The sequence below is a fragment of the Hemitrygon akajei genome, chromosome 10, assembly GCF_048418815.1.
Source record: "Hemitrygon akajei chromosome 10, sHemAka1.3, whole genome shotgun sequence".
Lineage (NCBI taxonomy): Eukaryota > Metazoa > Chordata > Chondrichthyes > Myliobatiformes > Dasyatidae > Hemitrygon > Hemitrygon akajei.
The window spans coordinates 149,053,424-149,076,358 of NC_133133.1; the positions used below are offsets into that span (position 1 = coordinate 149,053,424).

The following is a 22,935-nucleotide window of genomic DNA, read 5'->3' on the forward strand; positions in this document are numbered from 1 at the left end:
ATACCAAACTTAGCCATGTTTATGTAACATGAATCTTCTTTAAAGCTACCCCAGTAACTAAAAAACCTTCTGCAAACAAAATCCAATCCTTTCAAAGGCATATATTGAATTTCCTCAGTCCACATTTTTGCATAATACCCAGCAACAAGCTTTTCAATGTAACCTAAATATAACTAATAAGACACCAATTTCCACTAAGGGAACAAAATCAGAAACTAATGAAGATTGATTTGCCCCACACAAGAATAAAACATTTTCATTTGCTTGGTCCTAGTGCTTCTGCTATATACCACTCCTCACATTAAATATAAATTCTTGGCCAAGTAAACTTACTCTTTCAGAAAAAAATCATTTGAATGTGTGATTTTTCAGTAGGAAAAAGAGATACAACATTTTCTTGTATGGAACATTATTTTCCCTTCACTACCCAACAAGAACCATCCTTACTGCATGCTAGCTTTTCACAGCAGTGCTCAGATAAATTACCAAGAGATGTCAGGTATATATTATGGGGGTAAAATATAGCATTTTACCCTCAACCGAGGCTCCTTCATTTGGTTTAGAATAACTTTCTCCCTTCTTTCTGATTCGCCGAGTGATTCCACCATCTTCATTCTCTGTTAAATCTTCTGCTTTGATTTCATAAAGTTCAATCTTAAATCAAGAATAATAAAGAAAATATTTTTAAAATATGATTCCTGGCCAACATCATGCTTTAACAATTCACGCAATGATTATTACTTCACACACCCTTTATTTTCTCAATCGAGTGCATTTTGACTTCAACAGAGCAGCTATTTAATCTTACACAATCACTGCTTCACACAATAATATCCTGTTAGTGCAAGCCAGGTCATGTGGTGATTTGATGCAGTTCCTCAGCTAATCATATTTCAATTACGCTATTATGCCGTTCAAGATGTCTGAAATTTATAAATTCATGGTACAAACATTCAGATATCATTTGTGATGAAAAGGCGAGAACAATGGTCGAAATGAAGACGCACCTCAAATACAAGAGTGGCATTTGGTTGAATTTTTGGTGGGCTGCCTGCAGAGCCATAGGCATATTCTGGTTTGCAGATGATTTGACAGACTTCACCAATCTTCATGGTGGCCACAGCAATATCCCATGCTTTAATAACTTCACCTAGTCAAACAGAACAAAAGTTGTTATTCTATCTTATCTGTGGAGGCATGAATTACTTGAATTATTAGCTTCAATCTGTAACGATACAGCATAGAAACAGATCCATCAGTCCAACATGTCCATATTGATCATCAAACACTTATCTATTCTAATACAACCATACCATTCAAAAGCTGGCCTAGAAACTTAAATGTAGTGAGTTTCTCCACCACATTAGTGATGAAGGTAGGCATGTCCAGCTTTACCTTCTATTGAAGTAGGCAATGAATTTACTAGTTTTTAAAAGTGTCCCTGACATTCAGAGACCTTTAAATACTAGGTGTACTATAGGACTTCATGGGGAATCCAGCAGCAGTGCATTGCAACAGATTTGAGCTCCGTCATTTGTCAGTGAATCCTGGGCACACAGTTCATGCATATAAGGATAAGATTTATTACAGTTCGAATGGTGAAAAACTATAGCTCCGAAGCCAACAAACTTTGGCCAACTAAATTTCTATTGTAAATGCTGGCATAGTGGGCACTTTTTAGTGCCGTGAACATGGCTCAGATAGACTGCCAACAGACATCCTTGTAGTTACCAGACTCACATGGAAAACAGAGGAGAACTGGAGAAGAGGAAATATCTGTCTCAATTCTGGAGTGAGAAGACATTGCAGAAAAATTGAAATATAATTACTTTAAATATCATTGATAATACTATTACGATTTGAAGTATACTCAAGGTAGGTCACTATATGGCACAAGTAAATTTCAACACATAATCTGTGCTACACCACACTTTGGTGCTCAATGGGACAATCCGAGTTTATTCTGCATGAATTATACCTACAGACTGAGGAATAACAATAGCATTGGGATATTTTTTGTATTCAATGTGAATGACAAGTTCAGAAAGTGCTCAGTCCATCTATGGCCCAAGAACTGCAAAGCTTGTCTGTGTCTGGTACTATTAGATCAATTTGTCAGCAACATATATCCCTTTAAATTGGCCCACAAAAGACAGTGCAGAATACCCAGAAGGACTGATAGTTCCAAGAAAAAAGCTTGTGAACCCTTTGTTTTCTGCATTAATTACTCATAAAATGTGGTCTGATCTTCATCCGTCACAATAGACAAAAACAATCTGCCTAAACTAATAATAAACAATTGTACTTTTCATGTCTTTATTGAACACATTGTTATATCATTCACAGTCCAGGCTGGAAAAGTATGGGAACCCTTGTATTTATTTACTGGCAGGAACTCCTTTAGCAGTAATAACCTCCACCAAATGTTTCCTGTAGCTCTTGATCAGACTTGCACAATGGCGAGGAGAAATTTTAGACCATTCCTCCATACAAAACTGTTTCAGTTCATCAATATTTCTGGGATACCTTGATGAACAGCCCTCTTCAGGTCATGCCACAGCATCTCATTTGGGTTTAAGGTCTGGACCTTTAACCCAAATGACCTTTTTGCCTCTGTGGGCTGGATTGTGTATTAATGAGCGGATGGTGGGCCAGATAAATGCCATAAAAAACTTGAAATATGGGAGTTATCCATTTAAATACATCTAGTTATGTTTTGCCTCAAATTAATGAATAATGCATGCTAGACAATCATTTGTGTTTAACCAAGGATGCCAATTAGTAATCAAAGAACTCAGTTTAGTTGCAATTTATTTCAATCAAGGCATTTTTTTGAATCTATTAAAAGGACACAAAGAATCTTCAAACATAAAACGTATGAACATGATGCATTGAATGGTGGTAAAAGTATAATAAAAAAGAAAATTTTAATGCAAACGGTCGATAAATCAATGTGAAACTTGATGCTGTTTGTTCCTTGAAAGCTTCTCAATATTGGGTGTCAATATTCGATCTCAATGTCGTCACATTGCATCTCAATCAATCCCATTTGAAAAATGTCTGATGTAGTGTCCACTTCCACATCAAATGGAGTAGCAAACAGCTTCAAATTATTTGCATGCAAGTGAAAATCAGCAAAACAAACTGATTTTTTTTCTTTGATTTTATTTCAAAACACGAGTTATTCAACAAGTATCGTAGCACATGTAAGTATCTGGATATTCAGCGTGGATTTCTTGTTAAAACACAGTGACACTGTTTCTGTTTACAAATTTGAATGATCCCATCTGAAAACTTGTGCGTGCAGAGAGAGTATCTGATACATATTAATAAGGCAGTCTGCCTTCCTGTCATTTGTATATACCAGTATTTGGTTTGGAACAAAACGGAACCTGGGGCAGGTGTAATAAGATGCCATGCATGTCCATCAGTGTGGTCATGTGAAACACTCAGAATTAAGTGGTGGGGTTGATGGGGGGGGGGGGGGGGGGGAGAGAGAGAGAGAAAAATTGCTCGCGGGCCAGAGAAGCATATTACCCCAATATTTGCTTGCGGGCCGTAGGTTACCTACCCCTGGTCTGGACTCTGGCTTGGCCATTCCAAAACACAGATTTTCTTCTTTTCAAACCATTCTATTGTTGATTTACTCTTGTGTTTCAGATCATTTGAATTGTTGATTCATCAAACTTCTATTAAGCTTCAGGTGACGGACATTTTCCTGTAAAATGTCTTGAATCAATTTTGAATTCATTGTTCCCTCAACAATTGCAAACTCTCCAGGCCCTGAGGCAGCAAAGCAACCCCAAACCATGATGCTCTTTCCACCATGCTTCACAATTGGGATGAGGTTTTCATGTTTGTGTACAGTGCCCTTTTCCTTCAAACACAACAGTATATATTTCTGCCAAAAAGTTCAACTTCAGCAATTTTTTTGGAGAGCACTGGTTTCCTCCATTTTGTCCTACCATGAACACTATTATTTTTCTTCAGTGTTTTTCTTATAATGGACTCATGAACAGAGACTTGAGCAAGTTCTAGAGATTTCTGCAGGTCTTTTGCTGTCACCCTTGGGTTCTTTTTCACCTCCTCCAGTTATGCTCTTGGAGTGATCTTTGCAGGGCGCCCATTCCTAAGGAGAGTAGCAATAGGACTGTACTTCCTCCATTTGTAAACAATTTTTTTACTGTGGACTGAACACTCAAATCTTTAGAAATGCCTTTGTAGCCTTTTCCAGCTTCATGCATCTCTACAATTCTTCTAAGGTCCACTGAAAGTTGTTTTGACAGAGGCACGGTGCACATAAACAAATCTTTCTTGAGAATAGCAGGCTCTATCAGAATATCGCTACAACCCACACCTCCAATCTCATCTCATTGATTAGAACACAGAACTCCAAATAGTTTTTGTAGAAGGCTTTATCCCAGAGGTTCACATACTTCTTTGAACCTAGACTGTCACTGTTTAAATGGTGTACTCAGTACAGATAAGAAGTACAATTGTTTGTATGTCATTAGTTTAGGGAGATTGTGCTTGTCAATTGCTGCGACTTTGATGAAAATCAGACCACATTTTATAAGTGATTAATGCAGAAAGCCAGGTAATTGCAAAGGATTCACAAACTTTTTCTTGCAACTCTACCTTCTAATTCTGTACCCAGTTGGGGCTGCTGCATCCTGTATGTATCTTTTGCTGCTAAATTCTATTTGGATCAAGAACTGAATAAGTTGTAGCTTAAAACTAAACACAAACAACATTAAAATTTATTTCAAGACCAAAGCACAACCCATCATGCAGTGAAGCTAAATGTTTGTTACCCATCTTCCACACAAAACTGAAAAGATGTTCACCAAACATCAGGTAACTCTGATTCTTATTTTCAATGGTTATCCAAACAAGTTTTCAGTAAGTGGGCCTGAGGCATTTCAGTTGTTGTTTTAAATTTAAGAAAATACAAGCAATACTTGTATCAAATATTCTTACCTTTTCCAAGATCAAATATGAAATATTCATCCCGGTCTCTACTGGAATCAAACTTAGTTCCATCCAAGAGTACACCTGTATAGTGGACATATACCTTATCTCCTGTCATTGGGGTATCATCCTCTTTGCCCTCCCTTTTCACTAGCTGTGAGAAGAAGGGAAAGATTATTGGTAGAATATAGTTTCAACTTTTACAGCAAAAGATTAAATTGTTAAAAGTTTGAATTTAATAGAGTACACTTTATTAGGACATGATTTAAAATCAAATCTGACAATTTTATGATTTTCTAATTGTGCTCAATAATAACTTTCACAAATTGTAGCAGAAAGTGGTTTGAGGACATCACCTTGATTGAAATTGTCAAAGCATGGAAATCTTCAGAAAATAGTATTTTGAAAAAAATTGTAAAGTATGGCCTAGATGAGTTCGTCAGCTTTTTAAAAACTGTATCAGACTTTGGAGATATTTAATTTTCCTGTCATTTCCATAATTCTCCACCCCAATTATAAATGATGAAATACATTCACCTGCAGTTCTAACTTCAGAAGACCTTCCCGTTTCCCCATAGAGAGCGTGAGATTGGTCAAGCAGCAAGACTCTCTAAGCTTACACAATACACCCTAATCAAAACTTTTAACTGTATTACTTCCCCACACTAGAGGACTACTAAATAATGACAAATTAGAAGATGATATGAGTGATGGACTTGGTTAAGATAAGCCTTAACTCATGTTGATTGAAATCCTCAGTCCTGGGGATAAACGATTTCATGAAACAATGTCAAAAAGTGAAAGAATCAATCATGTACAAACGAACTTATTGTAATATTTCAACCGTAATTTTTGCCCATTTATTCTGGATATGAAATAGCTTTTGGGTTGAGCTAATCTATTAGCATGGAGAAACATAGAAAACCTACAGCACAATACAGGCCCTTCGGCCCACAAAGTTCTGCCGAACATGTCCCTACCATAGAAATTACTAGGCTTACCTATAGCCCTCTATTTTACTAAGCTCCATGTACCTATCTAAAAGTCCCTTAAAAGACCTTATCGTATCTGCCTCCACCACCGTTGCCGGCAGCCCATTCCACGCACTCACCACTCTCTGAGTAAAAACTTACCCCTGACATCCCCTCTGTACCTACTCCCCAGCACCTTGAACCTGTGTCCTCTTGTGGCAACCATTTCAGCCCTGAGAAAAAGCCTCTGACTATCCACATGATCAATACCTCTCATCCTCCTTCGCTCCAAAAGGAGAAAAGGCCAAGTTCACTCAACCTATTCTCATAAGGCATGCTCCCCAATCCAGGCAACATCCTTGTAAATCTCCTCTGCACCCTTTCCATGGCTTCCACATCCTTCCTGTAGTGAGGTGACCAGAAATATGCACAGTACTCCAAGTGGGGTCTGACCAGGGTCCTATATAGCTGCAACATTACCTCTCGGCTCCTAAAGGCCAATACACCATATGCATTCTTAACCATAGAGCCAACCTGTGCAGCTGCTTTGAGCATCTTATGGACTCGGACCCCAAGATCCCTCTGATCCTCCACAATGTCAAGAGTCTTACCATTAATACTATATTCTGCCAATATATTTGACCCACCAAAATGAATCACTTCACACTTATCTGGGTTGAACTCCATCTGCCACTTCTCAGCCCAGTTTTGCATCCTATCAATGTCTCGTTGTAACCTCTGACAGCCCTCCACACTATCCACAACACCTCCAACCTTTGGGACATCAAATGATTGGTTAAGGGGGTGGGGGGAACAAAGGAATGAACAAAACATTTTTTAGGATCATCATGTGCTGTGCCATATTATGTAGATGATCATGTCTCATTACCATGATTGTTCTTGGCAAATTATCAACTGAAGTGGTTTGCCATTGTCTTCTCTGGACAGTGTCTTTAGAAGATGGGTGACCCCAGCCATTATCAATACTCTTCAGAGATTGTCTGCCTGGCATCAGTGGTCGTATAACCAAGAATTGTTGTATGCACCAGCTGCTCATATGACCATCTACAATTTGCTCCAATGGCTTCATGTGACCCAAGGTGCTACACCTTGCCAAGGGTGACCTGCAGACTAGCAGAGGGAAGGAGTGCCTTACAACTCCTTTGATAGAGACATATCTCTACCCTGCCACTCAGATTTTTTTAGGACATTACTATTGTAAGTGAACATCATAAAGATCAGTACTGATCTACTAATTATTTACAAGCTATAAATAAGGACAGAATACAAAACCAGATTTGAATACAAAACTTCAGGAAAATGAAATTTGGGGACTACAGAAAAAGTGTGCAAACGTGAAATCATTGAGCAAAAAGGTGGCAACAAGATATTTATTTTGCAGAAAGAGTAGAAACAGTTTTTTAAAAAAATCAAAAAGTAGCAAATTTATGGAGGAAATCTGAATGTGGTGGATCACAAAATGTATACGTTGACAAGTGGGTACAGCAAGCAAATAAGACAGATGACGCAAAAGCCACAGCTCTACACACTGTCCTTACACATCTGAAGGGGTGCTATATGTGAGAATGCTGTTCTTTGACTACAGTATTCAACATCATAATTCCCTCCAGGTTCAACAAGAAGCTCAGAGATGTTGGCCCTCACCCTACCTTGTGTAGCTGGATCATGGACTTCCTGTCAGATCACCAGCAGGTGGTAAGAGTGGGCTCCCTCATCTCTGCCCCTCTACACAGGCGTCCCTCAGGGCTGTGTACTAAGCCCCCTCCTTTACTCTCTGTATACCCATGACTGTCACCACCCACAGTTCCAATCTGCTTATTAAATTTGCTGATGACACTACACTGATGGGCCTAATCTCAAATAATAGTGAGGCAGCCTACAGAGAAGAAGTCATCACCCTGACACAGTGGTGTCAAGAAAACAACCTCTCCCTCAATGTCACAAAAACAAGGGAGCTGGTTGTGGACTACAGGAGGAATGGAGACAGGCTAACTAACCCCTATTGACATCAGTGGATCTGGGGCTGAGAGGGTGAACATCACCGAGGATCTCATGTGGTCTGTACATACCAACTGTGTGGTGAAAAAAGCACAACAGTGCCTCTTTCACCTCAAACAGTTGAAGAAGTTTGGTATGGCCCCCTAAATCCTAAGAACTTTCTATAGGGGCGCAATTGAAAGCATCTTGATTGGCTGCATCACTGCCTGGTATGGGAACTGTACTTCCCTCAATTGCAGGACTCTGCAGAGAGTGGTGTGGACAACCCAGCTTATCTGTTGACGTGAACTTCCCACTATTTAGGACATTTACAAAGACAGGTGTGTAAAAAGGGCCCAAAGGATCATTGGGGAGCCGAGACACCCCAACTACAAACTATTCCAGCTGCTACTATCTGAGGAACAGTACCGCAAGCATAGAAACCAGGACCAACAGTCTCCAGAAACGGCTTCTTCCACCAAGCCATCAGATTGCTTAATTCATGCTGATGCAACTGTATTTCAATGTTATATTGACTCTCCTGTTGTATATAACATTATAAATGACCATAATTGCACAATTAGATGGAGACGTAATGTAAAGATTTTTACCCATGTATATGAAAAATACAAGTAATAAAATCAATTCAAATGGTGCAATGGCTTCTATTGCAAGGAGATAAGAATATAAAGATTGCAGAACTTTGTTCTGCCCAGAACTACATAAGGTCACAAATGCAATGTTTCGAGTAGCTCTTGAATCAGAGTTCAAGCATATACAGGCTGTTTCCAGATCCTGAATGCCTGGCTTACAGACATCTGTACATATGGACCAGCTATCTCATTTCTATTCCTTTACTATTGCTGAGAAGAATTAGATTATTGTCGGTTGTGAGGGGGGAAATCTGGAAATGATCTGATAAAGGTCTTCAAGATTACGAATGGTGTTTAAGTTAACAAGTGATAGATACAATAAAAATGTCTAAATTTAAAATAAGAAACTGAAAAATAGTTATCGAATCAGTCAGTAACTTTTATTTTAAAAATCTTATTCTACTTTCCCCAATAAAAGAATTACATAGACAATATTGTTTTCATGTTGGATTAACGGCAGTGAGCCTGAGTGCAATTTAAATAGGTAGTCATCTGGAAATCTTGGTCAGAGAAGGCAAATTCTGTGCTAGAGCATCCTTGGAGGGCATTTTCCAGACTGTCATGGCAGACTTCAGGAACCATTTAGGGAATTAAGAACTTAAAGAGGAATGTCTAACCAATATATAAGTCATGTCTAATTAATCTTATAGTTCTTTGAGGAAGTTACCAGGAATGTTGACGAAGGCAAAGCAGGTGGATGTTGACTACCTGGACTTTAACAGTCACTTGACAAGGTCCCTCACGGAAAATTGGTCAAGACACAATCGCTTGGCATTCAAGATGAGGTAGTAAATTGGATTAGACATTAGCTTTGTGTGATAAGCCAGAGATTGGTAGTAGCTGGTTGCCTCTCTGACTGGAGGCCTGTGACTAGTGGGATGCCGCAGGGATTAGAGCCGGGCCTGTTGTTGTTTGTCATCTATAACAGTGATCTGGATAAAATGGATCAGCAAATTTGCAGATGACACCAAGATTTAGGTGTATTGAACAGCGAGGAAGACAAGCAGAGCTTACCACAGGAAAAATGGTACATGGAATTTAATGCAGATAAGTGTTGCACTTCAGTCAGAATGATCAGGGTAGATTTTACACAATGAATGACAGGGCACTGAGGAGTGTGATAGAACAAAGGGACCTGGGAAAATGGGTCCATGATTCATTGAAAGTGGCGTTACTAAATAGGGTTAAGAAAGCTCTTGGCACATCAGCCTTCATAAATCAAAGTAACGCGTACAGGAGATGGGATGTTATGTTGAAGCTGTATGAGACACTGGTAAGGCCTAACTTGGAGTATTGGGTGCAGTTTTGGTCACCCATGTACAGTAAAGATGTAGGTAAGGTTGAAAGAATACAGAGAAAATTTACAAGGAAGCTGCCAGGATTGGAGGACCTGAGTTATAAGAAAAGATTGAATTGGTTAGGACTTTATTCCTTGGAACATAGAAGATTGAGGGGAAATTTGATTGAGGTATATAAAATTATGAGGGGTATAGATAGGATAACTGCAGGCAGGCTTTTTTTAGCCAGGGGTAGGGTGGGACTATAACCAGAGATTATGGGTTAAGGTTTAAAGGTGAAAAGTTTAAAGGAAACACGAGGGGAAACTTCACTATGAGGGTGGAGAGTATGGAACGAGCTGTCAGCGCAAGTGCTGCATTTGAGCTCAATTTCAATGTTTAAAAGAAGTTTGGATTGGTGCATGGAGAGTAGGGGTAAGACCAGCTATGATCTGTGTCCAGGTTGATGGGAAGACAGTTTAAGTGGTTCAGCACAGACTAGACATGGCAAAGGGCCTGTTTCTGTGCTGTACTTTTCTATGACTGTGAGTGATGGTTTGGGTGCACTACTCCCTTACTTCTGATGAGAGTATCAATGAAGTTTAGCCTGGAATATAACTCAAAATGCTTTATCTAAACTGAACATTGGAGATACCCAGTACCCAGGGTAGTAAACCATTCATTTTATTTGTACATTTTCTTGGATAAACAATCTTACAGCCAAAAAGTACAAAACTACAAAATCAAGATAAATAATTTATTAATAAATGACTTGAAACGCCAATTCTGTTCCTCTCAAAAGAAGCTTCCCAAGAGTATTCCTACATTTTTTTTCTTCTTAACCAAAAGGGGTTATTATCTTTAAGATAACATAGTACAGAGACGCTTTACAAAAGGGTTGCGAAATTAGCAAACTATGACTATTGCTATCTCTTTCCTCCCCCAACCGTCCGTAAACTCGGTGGCGCATGTAATTCCGGAACGTTAACCAATTTTAATTACTGTCCAAGGTTTATTGGTTATTTATCCTGAGAAATCCTTTCTACAGTCCCAGGTATGGCGAGTATGGGTCGCCCTTTCGGACAGAGGAGGAAGCGATAGGGAGGGCGTGGAAGGTTCTGGACGAGCCTCACTCCGCAGCGTGCGCTCTGCGGGTCCGCCGCTGTAGCAGGGAGACCCGGCCAGCCGGCCGGCCGGCGATCCATCACCGCCCAAAGTGCTTGCCCGCACCTCGGCACCTAACCCAGCAGGCCCCAGACCAAATCCCGCCGCGGAAAATGCGAAACCAATGGATGTCAGTGTCAGGCACCTCCGAGCTCCTGCATTTGAATCAACCGTTAAAAAACACACACACACACACCTGGCAATCGCCCTTTATTTCAGCTCATTGTTCAGACGGAATTACATATGCCCCCAGTAAATGTTGGCCTAAAAGCACACCCTGGCACACGTTGTTTTATAAACAAAGGGTTGTTAATGGAGTTCTAAGGCCCTCGTGTCCCTGCCCTCTCCGAGCAATGCGCTGCCCCTACCTTCAGAACTCCTCCATCTTTCTTGGGGGTGATATCCTCGCCCTCGATGGGGATCTGCTGCTCGGTCTTCTCTTCTCCCGCAGTCATGTTGGAGTCCGGACAGGGTGAGCGGCGGAGATTCGGTCGAGAGGCGGCTTGGCTACGCCAAGCGTCTGCTGAACGAACAGCGCTGGAACTCCGGAGCGTGTGATCGTGAGGGGCGGGCAAGAGAACTTTCCAGAGGGAGGGAGGGAGGATACGCCTACCTGGCCGGCCGTTTGGCACATGGCTTCTCCCTCCCCGCTCTCGAAAGTTCTGTGGCGCGAATCGCTGAGTTCCCCGCCGGAGCACTCACTCGTCCCCGTCCTTCAGTTTCCTCAGAGTACAGACTCGCCCTTAAAGCATCCATTACTGAAGCAAAGCGCCGGCGAGCTTTCTTGCTTCTCCCAGCAACGGCGCCCGTCAGCTCACAGAAAGAGTCATTTGGGTACTTTAAAGGATGTGCATTTTCTGCCAGAGTCATGTTAGCACATATAGTTTTGTTTGAATCGACGCCATGTTTGTAGTTAGCCCCACAAACTGATTAGATTGCCGTCCAAGTGATATTGCAAAGTATTGGACATGACCCTTTATACCTATCTGAAAACAGAAGTGGACCATATGACGGAGTGAGCTTTAAAAAAGGCCAATTGCTAGATGCTTTTACATTTCAAAGGTGGGAGTTTAGGAAGGGACATTCTAATTTTCCACAGTTCCGGGAACAGGAACCAATGCAGCTCTGCAACCATCCATTTACTTGCCCACACTTTGACAGATACAACACCTTTTTGCCACTTAACTCAGTGGGTCTCAGACAATTTGGGCAATTGCCAGATGTTGTCCTTTGGGGGTCAAGTGTAAGTAAGGGGAAAGTATACAGGAAATGATAGGATCCTCAGGAGCACTGATGGGATCTAGGGTCCAAGTCCATAGATCCCTGAAAATGGGAACATGAGTATATTGGGTATTAAAAAAAAGCTAATGCATGTTTGTCTTCATTGGTCAGAGTGTTGAGTATTAAGTCATGATGCAGCTGCATAAAACATTTGGTTTAGGCTGCATTTGAGTATTATGTGAAATTTTGTTCACCCCTTCATAGGAAGGCTATGGAGGCTTTAAAGAGAGTTCAGAAGAGGTTGATCAGGATTAGAGAGTTTTAGCTTTATGGGGAGATTGGTCAAACTTGGATTATTTTCCCTGCAGTATTAGCAGCTAAGGGATATTGTTCTTCTCTCTATAGATGCTGCCTGGCCTGTAGGATATTTCCAGCTTTTTGTTTTATTCTTGATAGACAATCTTATAGCTATGGATGAGTAAAGAGCTAACAAGGGCCTTTATGCTCAATTGTTTTTTTTTAATGTTTATTGCAGGGAATTGTATATAAGCACTGGTCTAGATTGCAAAGCTCAACCATCAATTTTCAATGTTCAGGCTCATATATGTACTTTTGCCAACTGACAATATATTACAGTTTGCCCCAGTTGGTGAAAGAATCACTAGAAAGATTGTTATTGTAATATTCTCATAGTCATAGAATTATACAGTTTTGAAAAAGGCCCTTCAGCCCACAGCATCTATGCCATCTATCATACTGTTTATACTAACCCCACTTGATTGTTTTAATTCCACACCCCAATGCAAAATCCCGTAGGATCATTGAGAACCCAACTTAACCCGAGTCACCCCAACCACAATCTATTCCAGCTGCTACCATCTGGGAAACGGTACCACAGCATAAAAGCTAGGACCAACAGGCTCCGGGACAGCTTCTTCCACCAGGCCATTAGACTGATTAACTCATGTCAATTTGAGTGTATTCTATGTTAATTGACTGCTTTATTTATTATAAATTACTATGATTGCACATTTAGACGGAGACATAATATAAAGATTTTTACTGCTCATGTATGTATGTATGTGAAGGATGTAAGAAATAAAGTCAATTCAATTCAATATGTCCTGCTCATTCAAATACACATCCCAATCCCTGTTAAATATTCAGAATCAGGTTTATTATGATTGGTATATCATGAAATTTGTTGTTTTGTAGCAGTAGTACAGTCAATATAAGAGGTAAAATTACCATATTACAAAATAAATAGAGCAAAAGATGAATGATGAGATAGGGTTCACAGACCACTCAGAGGGGAAAAGCTATTTTTAAAATGCTGAGTATGGGTCTTCAGGGTCCTGTACATCCTCCCTGATGGTAGTAACACAAAGAAGGCACATACCAAAAGGAGAGAGTCTTTAATGTTGGATGCCACCTAACTGAGGCAAGGAGGGTGTGATGGAGAGCACTCAATAAATACCCTCCTTTTTCTCTCTCTCTCTCTCTATTTCTCTCACACACACACACACACACACACACACATTGCTTTGTCACTCTGCTGTCGTTGCACTGAGTGTACACACGTCAATGTCTAACCTGGTATGTTCTCATAAACCAAGCTCGTGGCAGAATAGTAATATGTATGTGTATATGTCGTTTGTGTACTGTATTTAAGGTAGATACTTTTTTTTGTAATATGATTGTAACTACATTGTGGGTGCATCTTATTCTAATTCATCTGTAGTCTTAAGTTAACTTTATTGATAATTAAAGATGGTGTGACCTAGTACTGAATAAAAAGGAGTTCATCGCCCTCAGTTTGAGAGAGAGAGATAGGGGGCTGCCAGTCACACTGGACAAGAATAAGAACGGAGCTATTACGAGGGAGGTATCTTTGTTGGGAGGTATCTCTTTGTAAATATTGGAAGTCTTTTCACTATTTTTGCTAATTTTTATAAGTTTGATTTTTGACGCACCTAATTTTAACCTTGCACTAAAGTGCAAACCAACTTCAGCCATTTTCCCTTTAGTCATAACCCACATATCTAATATACTGTGGCAGTGGTGGACGGCCGGTCACAAAGGGATGCATTCAACTCAGGAGAGTGGGATTGCAGTCCCCCGTCAGGAAATCCCATGAGCCTAAAAATGAAGCAGATGCCAGGAAGCAGAGGAGAAACTCAGAGGAGGAAGGACTTCAGCCAGAAGCAGAAGGGCCCTCAAGTGGCACCTCCTCCAACCCCTCCCTGGAAAATCTGTTAAGAGACTTTTGTCTACCCAGCAGAGGAAAGATAGTGCTGTTACAAAGGAAAGCCTGTGGAAGGGTCCTAGGATGTCTTCTTATCAACAAGGTGACAATTTTGGGAATTATCTCTTCAGGTTTGAGAGGATGCCAGGATATGCCAATGGCCAGAGGAGGAGTGGGTATTCCTGAGTAGATCCTTATCTACCAGAAAACAAACTTTAATTCACGACTGATGGCTTGTCTGCATAAGGAGCTGGGGATCACAGCCTTGAAGACCACTCCATACCACCCGGCGATATTTGGCCTGGTTGAGAAGTTCAATCAAACAATGAAGCGCATATTAAGGAAATTTGTACTTGACATGGGGAAAGATAGGTACAATTGGCTACCATTTCTTCTTTTTGCATATAGGGAAGTTTCTCAAGCATCCACTGGGTTCTCTCACCCTTTGAACTTTTGTATGGTTGGCTGGTACAGGACCCTTGGACTTGCTGTATTAGCGCTGATTGAGGCTAGATAGTGCTTCTGAAGGGCAGGGAGTTGTCCATTACATCCTGCAAATGAGGGACAGTCTGGAGCAGTACCGAGAGGAGACCTGCCTTACTCTCCAGGATGCCCAAAAGGCCCAGAAAACATGGTATGACCAGCAGGCCCACTAGCAAGAATTTGAATCAGGGCAGAAAGTCCTGCTACTCCTACCATCATCCTCTAGTAAGCTCCTTGCTAAGTGGCAAGGCCTGTTTACCATAGTGAGAAAAGTGAGCCCAACTACTTATGAGGTTCTGCACCTAGAGAAGAGGAAGGAATGTCAGACCTTTCACATTAATTTCTTCAAGGCTTGGAAGGAGAGAAGGGTTCCTGCCAACAGCACATCTCCCCTGGACCACCAGATTCAGAAGAGGATGATTCAGAAGAGGTCATGGAAGGTTGGAAGGGTCCTGTGAAGGTTGATCTCTCCCATTTCGATGACTGTCTACCAGCAGAACTGCAGACGGTTGTTTGCTGACTTTCCACAGTTGTTCCAGCAGAGACCAGGGCTGACAATGGTCCTGAAATATTCCATCAGGATTAGACCTGACTAGGGTTCAGGACACAAACACTGCTATAGAGTGCCAGAGTGACTTGTGGGGGCTACTGAAGGATGAGATTCAGAACATACTGGAGTTGGGAATCATTGAGCCTTCAAATAATGAATGGAGCAGTCCTATGTTATCATCCCCAAAAAGGATGGCACCCTGAGGTTATGCATTGATTTCTGAAATTGAATGCCATTTCTTTCTTTGATGCTTATCCTATGCCCCAAATTTATGATCTACTAGAAAGGATTGGATGGGCAAACTACATTACCTCACTGGACCTTTGTAAAGGCTACTAGCAGGTTCCTCTGAATGACCAGTCAAAACCCCACACTGCTTTTCACATGCCCCTAGGTCTGTTGCAGTTCACTGTAATACCCCTTGGTCTTCATGGTGCTTCAGCAACAATCCAGTGGCTGATGGACCAGATACTCCAAGGCCACAAGGACTGCAGTTCAGCCTACCTAGATGATGTCGTTGCCTGCAACCAGACATGGTCAGACCACCTGGACTATCTGTGCAGGATCTTGGGTAATATTCATGCTGCCAGTCTCAACCTCAATCTACAAAAGTTTGTGTGGGTGATAAAAGGAAACCAGATACCTTGACTACCAGCTGAGACATGGAGAAGTTCTAACACAGGTGGACAAAGTGTACTCTCAGGCGTAGGCACTGGAGCAGTGCTGACCCAAGGAGAACCTGGAGAAGAGCGATCTGTCCTTTACTTGAGCCAAAAATTCCTCCCAAGAATTGTTACACCAGTCAAACAGCCGATCTATCTCAGTCCTGTATGCCTCCTCATTGCCACCTAAAACTCTGTCAACAACAGTGGCATCATCAGCAAATCCAACACCATTAATAAATTTACTGATGACACCACTGTTGTTGACAGAATCTAAGGTGGCAATGGTATTGGAGCTATACCTAGCTACAGTGTTGAGTGCAGAGAGTACAGTAGTGGGCAAAGCTCACATCGTTGTGGTGTATCTATATTGATTGTCAGTGTATCTATATTGATTCTCCATAAGGAAGTCAAGGATCCAGTTGTAGAGGGAGGTACAAAGGCCCAGGTTTTGAAGCTTGTTTGATTATTAATGAGGGGATTATAGTATTGAATGCCAACCTATAAGCGATAAACAGCAGCCAGATGAATGTCTTGCTGTTATCTAGGTAGTTCTCCACCATTGGCAATCCATTTACAAACACTTCATCACTGTACAAGGAGATATCGTCAGTGAGCTGTTAATATCTAGGTGCTCCAAAACCAAATGGAGATCCAGTGAGATTGCTTCTGCTATAGACCTGTGGTGGCAAGAGGCAAAATTGCAGCAGGTCCAGGTCATTGTTCAGCCTGGAGTTAATTCTAGCCATGACCAAACTCTCAAAGCACATCATTGCAGTAGAAGCAAGTGTTAGAAGCAAGAAGCAGCTGACAGTCATTGAGGCAACTCATCAGTTCTTGTAGGGCACCAGTATGATTGATTAAGGATGCGTGCTTAGCCCACTGCTCTATTCTCTCAACACACATGATTGTGTGGCTAGGCACAGCTCAAACACAACTATTCTGAATTTCAGATGATGATGAGGGATACAGGAGTGAGAGAGAGATCAGCTGATTGAGTGGTATTGCAGAGTCAATCTTGCATTCAACATCAGTAAGACCAAGGAATTGATAGAGGACTTCAGGAAGGGGAAGTCAAGAGAGCACACATCATTCTTCATTGAGAGATTAACAGTGGAAAGAGGTAGCAGGTACAAGTTATTGTGTATCAACATCTCCGATGATCTATCCTGGGCTCAACATATTGAAGCAATTACAAAGAAGGCATGACATAGGCTATACTTCAGTAGGAGTTTGGTATATCACCAAAGACACTCACAAATTTCTACAGCTGTACCATGGACTGCATTATAAATGGTTACATCACCATGTGGTATGGAGGAGCCACTGCACAGGATTGGAAAAAGCTGCGAACTCCATCATGGGGCACTAGCCTCCCCAGCATCCAGGACACCTTCAAAAGGTGATGACTTAAAAAGGCAGCATCCATCATTAAGGACCTCTATCACCCAGGGCATGCCCTCTTCTCATTGCCACCATCAAGGATCAGGTACAGGAGCCTTGAGGCACACATTCAACATTTCAGGAACAGTTTCTTCCCCTCTGCTATCAGATTTCTGAATGGACTATGAACCCATGAACACTACCTCTGTATTTTTGTTTCTTCCATTTTTGCAGTATTCAATTTACTTTTTATAGATACTTCTTGTTGAAAATTACAGGATACTTTTTATTATTATGTATTACAATGTACTGCTGCAGCAAAACAACAAATTTCACAATGTATGCCAGTGATTTTAAACCTATTGAACCTATCTGTCCTTTTGAAACAGGTGTGAACCTCTGACTGCATTAGTAAGAGGTTGAAGATATACTTGAGCATTCTAGCAAGTTGGGCTGCATAGATTTTCAATACCCTTTCAGGTATACCTTCAGTGTCTGACATGTTATGAGGGTTCACTCTCTTGAAGGATGATCTGACATCAGCATCCAAAACAGAGATCACAGGGTCTCCAGAAGTTGTGGGGATTCACACTGATGCAGTGTTAATCTCCCTTTCAAAGCATGGATAAAAAGCATTGACTAATCACTGTCATTCATGCTGTTACGTTCTGCCCTATAGGAAGTAACTGCATGCAAACCATACCACAGTTGTCATGCAACCATTTATGTTTCTAACTTAATAGGAAATTGCCTTTTTGTTCTCAAGTTGGCCTTCCATAGGTCGTACCTGGTCTTCTTGTAGAGTTCGAGATTGCCTGTGTTGAATGCCATAGATCTAATTGTCAGAGGTTGTATATCTCTTGTTTTATCCAGGGCTTCTGGTTTGGGTTTATTCAGTATGTTCTCGAAGACACACACTCATCCACACAGGCCTTGATGACGTTGGTGATTGCCATGGCATATTCATTAAAATCTGAACATGAACCCCCAAATATGGTCCGGTCCACTGATTCAAAGCAGTTTTGTAAAGGCTAGTTATCTACCTTGAACATACCTTTGCCATCCTTAGCATTGATGCTATGGTTCTCAATCTCCGTCAATATGCCAGTGTAAAAGTACAGCCAAACGATTTGAGGTTCTCCGTTGGTTGGGGTTAACCATGGATATTGCATCCCAGCTATTTATGTAACAGGCAAGCCAGGACAGTACGACATGGAGAGCAAGCTGTTGCCTATGTAGCAAGCTCCCACTCTCCATACAGCTGATGAATCCAAAAGAATGGCAGAGACTGATACAGTTTAGCACCAGCAGCATCACAGGAGTTGCCAGTCAGCACTGAACTCAACGTAGGACTGCATTAGGGTCTTCAATGCCAGAGTTTTCCTAAGGTAGAGCCGCAAGGCAGCTGAGGTTTGAGATCAGAGATTCCTTCTCCAAGATGAACTGCCAACCACAGCTGATGAGCCCTATCTTCCCAAAGTGACCAGCTTTATGGCACCAGTAACCTGCCTTTGCTACTTCTCTTGTCAGTAGAAACATTTGCCCAGGGCCTAGTAGCTAAGCCATAAGTGAAGGGCTGGAGCTGGCCTTGGTCGTCAGAGGCTATTTGAGGCGCACACTGTTTGGAGCATTTAATAGCTTGTGGGAGCTTATCCCCACTACCACCCCTGGCTACAACAAACTTAAGGAGTCATCCAAACGATTGGACTTGCCAGTGTGGGTGGTGTGGGATGGCAAGGTAAGCATTCTTGATGGTGGTGTAACAGTGACCAAGAATGTTGGCTCCTCTGCTTTCACAGGTGACATATTGATGGTAGTTTGACAGACTTCTTCAAGCTAGCCTGGTTGAAGTCTCTCACAATGACAGGGAAGGCATCAGGGAGCGCTTTCTCATGAGTGCTGATCACGGTGCTCAACTCCTCTAGTGCCAGCTTGATATCTACCAGGGGTGGAATGTAACTTCCACTGATGGTGGAGAACTCCCTCAGTAGATAGAATGTGTGACACTTGTTCCAGCTCAGGGGAGTGGGATTGAACTAAATTGTCACACCTGTGCACCACAATCACGAAGAATACACCACCACCTTTGCCTTTATCTGATGCCACCATCTACTTTATGCTGTGGTGGTGAAGCACTCAAGCTGGAGTGCTGGGGTGAGCTATGTCTCTGTGAAGCATAAAGTCACAGAGGTTACAGAGTCACAGTCTCTAGGCAAACTGAGCGACGTAATAAACGGGCATGAAGCAACACACCCAAATGCCTTTGTCATCATTTTGGGGATTTTAAGTAGGCCAGTTTGAAAAACACTCTCAATAATTATTAAAACCACTTGTAGAACCAGAGGAACAACATATTGGATCACTGTTACACTCAATCAAAAGCAATTACTCAGCTATTCCATGCCCACACTTGAGTAAGTTTGGTCTCCTCGCTGTACTTCTACTTCCTGATGTTACGTACCCCGTAACTGGGTCACTTAACAGCAAAAATAGAGAGGTCCGTTGAAGTCTGATGGTACTATTTTTAAAAGTCTTTATTTATAAAGGGGCACAAAAATAAGATTAATACAAACATTCAGATAATATGTCGTCAATACTCAATCTAAAAGCGCGGATATAATCATAATCATCAATAAGAAATAACTCTATTGTTTGTCTAGGGGTTACTGTATTGTCCAATGAAGAAATAAAAGTCAATTGTCATTAAAGATGCAGCTCTTTTTGGGTTGTAGAGAGAGACAGTCTTAAACTTGCCCATATCTTTTATGAGGCCGATCCGTTGAGTCGGGGGGAGTTGGTTCCCCATTATTAGTTCAAAAATCGTTGTCCGTGGTACAAGCCACCGGCTTCCCCAGGCAAGGGAGCCGAACACACGTGGCTTTCTTCAAATGGCTTCCCACTATTATGGGATCGCTAGCGTTTCTTCTGGTGCGTCTGAGGGGGCTGTTCCTACAGCCCCTCTTTTATCCTGACTTGCAGGGTTGAAGATGTCAATCAGGTTGAGGTGATGATGCAATCTCTCCCCGTCACCCAGCCCACTTTGCCCTGAAGGCTGTCACGTAGCATAGGATCGCAATCCACAAAGGTGTCTCCAAGAAACAATGGATATGTCCCGGGATTTTACATCGCCGGGGATGTGGCATCTTGCACATCCCTCTCTCATTTCCTGGGCCCCCTGACCCAACCCAAGAGCGCTCTTGCAATTCTCACAAAGGAGGGGGCTGCGGGCATAACACCTCCCCTCTTCACAGTGTTTTTACCAGTGGTTAAAACGAAGTAGTACAGAGTCTTACAGGATTGGGGAAGCTAACACAAGACCAAAGTTGGTCCTTTCTACAGAGTAATACAGTGATACATTCAATTCAACATCCAAACAGTTAACGATTACAGTGTCACTTCCTTTAATATTTTAACATCTTGTGCCTTACTAAAGTCTTGTAGCATCAGACTTCAACTTTAATAACCAGCTTTTTTTTTCAGCAACAAAACTAAGGAGTTGTGATCTTAGCTTACGTGCATTTTCAAAAGTTTAATCTTTCGGTCGTGTTCAAACTTAACAGGCAGGCTTCCAAGGGAGTTGTCTTTATTATTCACATGCTTTGTCGAAATCCCGTACAACCGGCTGGGCTATTTAAAAACGGCCCCCTCCATTAACCGTTGCCTCTTTTCCGGTGAATTCCTACGCGAGGAACTTGGGTAATTTGGCAAGGTAAACTCCCACCTGCCTTGTTCATAGGGGTTATTCTCTCAACACCGTGTCCCGAACTTAGACCACCTTATGAATTTCCACCCAATTCTTTAATGTCACACAGGTGGCTAGCCCGCTTGTCAGGACCTTGCAGGCTAATGGTTTTCAGTTCGAACCTTTTGCTCAGGCAGCATTTCAAATTCTGCCTCTTCACACCCCATTCTGGAATAACAATAGCGTGGGGGGCTCCGCTATCTCCCGGCTTAGTCTGTAAGCGATCTGCCGGGTTTAAAATTTCTTCATTCGATTTGGGACCTACAGATTTTCTGTTTCCTTCAATAATAATATTTATCTCCCCATTTTTGAGCTCCGCATTAAGTTTCACCACACCTTCGAGCACAAACACCGGGGAACTCTCACTTCCCCCTATTACCAAGGTTAACCCTTTCTTCACTGAACCCAGTCTATCTGACCCAAAAGGACGGCCGTCCCGTTCAGCTGAATCAGATACCTCAGACTTTTTCTGAGCTCCGTTACTAGGTTCAGAACCACGTGCATCCCCATCTTGGACACACTCAAACAGAACATTGACCTCTTCCAGGCCTTCAATGCCCGTACCCTTTTCAAATTCTAAATTCCCCTGATCCTCCCAGTTACTCTCTGGGCAACTCCCTTCCGGAGTAAACTCAACCTCACGGGCTGAAACAACCTCATCTGCCAACCCAGCAGACTTCTTCAAGGCAAGGGCACCCTTTTCATCTAGGACTGCCCTCATTTCATTATCGGGAACACCTTTAGAATTTTCAACTTCGTCAAACAGGTCTGCCACACCAGACAGATCATCCATGTCCAACTCTGGACCTCTTAACCGCTCTAACGGTTCCTCATCTTTCTTTTCTGCCTCTAGAACCTTGCTCCTCGCTAAGGACAGATCTACCTCCTCTCCCTTACCCTCTTTCACCTTACTACTCTTCGTTTTACCACCCTCTAAACCCTCGTGGCACAGGGTCGGTAAAAACGTCTCGGTCAAATCGAAACTGGCCAGATTTAAACTGCTCTCTGTCTCAGCTGCCTCTCTCGACAGGCTGCGAGTGACCGCGCATGCGGGATAGCGCTTGGAAGCTAGGGGCGGAGCCTCAACACTCACAGGCTGGTTTATCAGCATCCTAGCTTCCCAAACCTTACCCTCGGCTAAATCGTTACCAAGAAGGACGTCCACGTCAGTTCTCGGGAATTCTGATGGCACCCCTATTTCAACTGGTCCAGACACCAGCTCACAATCCATAATGACCTTATGCAAGGGCACCATTTCTATCCTTCTATTTATTCCCTTCACCACTACCTTACCCGTTTTTCGACCAAATTCTAGTACCTTACTGCTGATCAACGACAGCTCAGCCCCCGTGTCTCTCCAGATTCGTACGGGAATTGGTGGGTCCCCCTTCCTCAAGGACACAGTTCCGTGTGACCGACAAATCTCAGACCCTTCTTGTAGTCTGTCTACCCGGGGCTCTCTTGTCGATTTACTGATTATCACGGCACATCTGATAGGGACTGCTGCTTTCCCTTTTCCCGTCTCCCTCCTCGGAGCAAAGCACCGAGACGCAACATGCCCGCTCTTCCCACAATTAAAACAGGTCAAGCCCGGAAATCTCTGGCCGTCTGGCCT

General features: G+C 42.1%; 1 protein-coding gene across 2 annotated transcripts in view; it reads right to left on the bottom strand.

Annotated features, from left to right (window-relative positions):
* The window catches only part of fkbp4 (FKBP prolyl isomerase 4), a 30,750-nt gene extending 19,105 nt beyond the window's left edge, over positions 1-11,645 (bottom strand). The window contains exons 1-4 of one of the 2 annotated variants that reach the window (XM_073059349.1): positions 11,403-11,645; positions 4,981-5,125; positions 1,008-1,150; positions 534-654 (exon numbers count right to left, since the gene is read on the bottom strand). In XM_073059349.1, coding sequence (XP_072915450.1) covers positions 534-654; positions 1,008-1,150; positions 4,981-5,125; positions 11,403-11,489 — 496 coding nt within the window. In that variant the 5' untranslated portion in view covers positions 11,490-11,645. The remainder of the gene's footprint in view (positions 1-533; positions 655-1,007; positions 1,151-4,980; positions 5,126-11,402) is intronic. The other variant, XM_073059350.1, reaches the window with a different exon arrangement.
* Between the last annotated feature and the right edge of the window lie 11,290 nt (positions 11,646-22,935).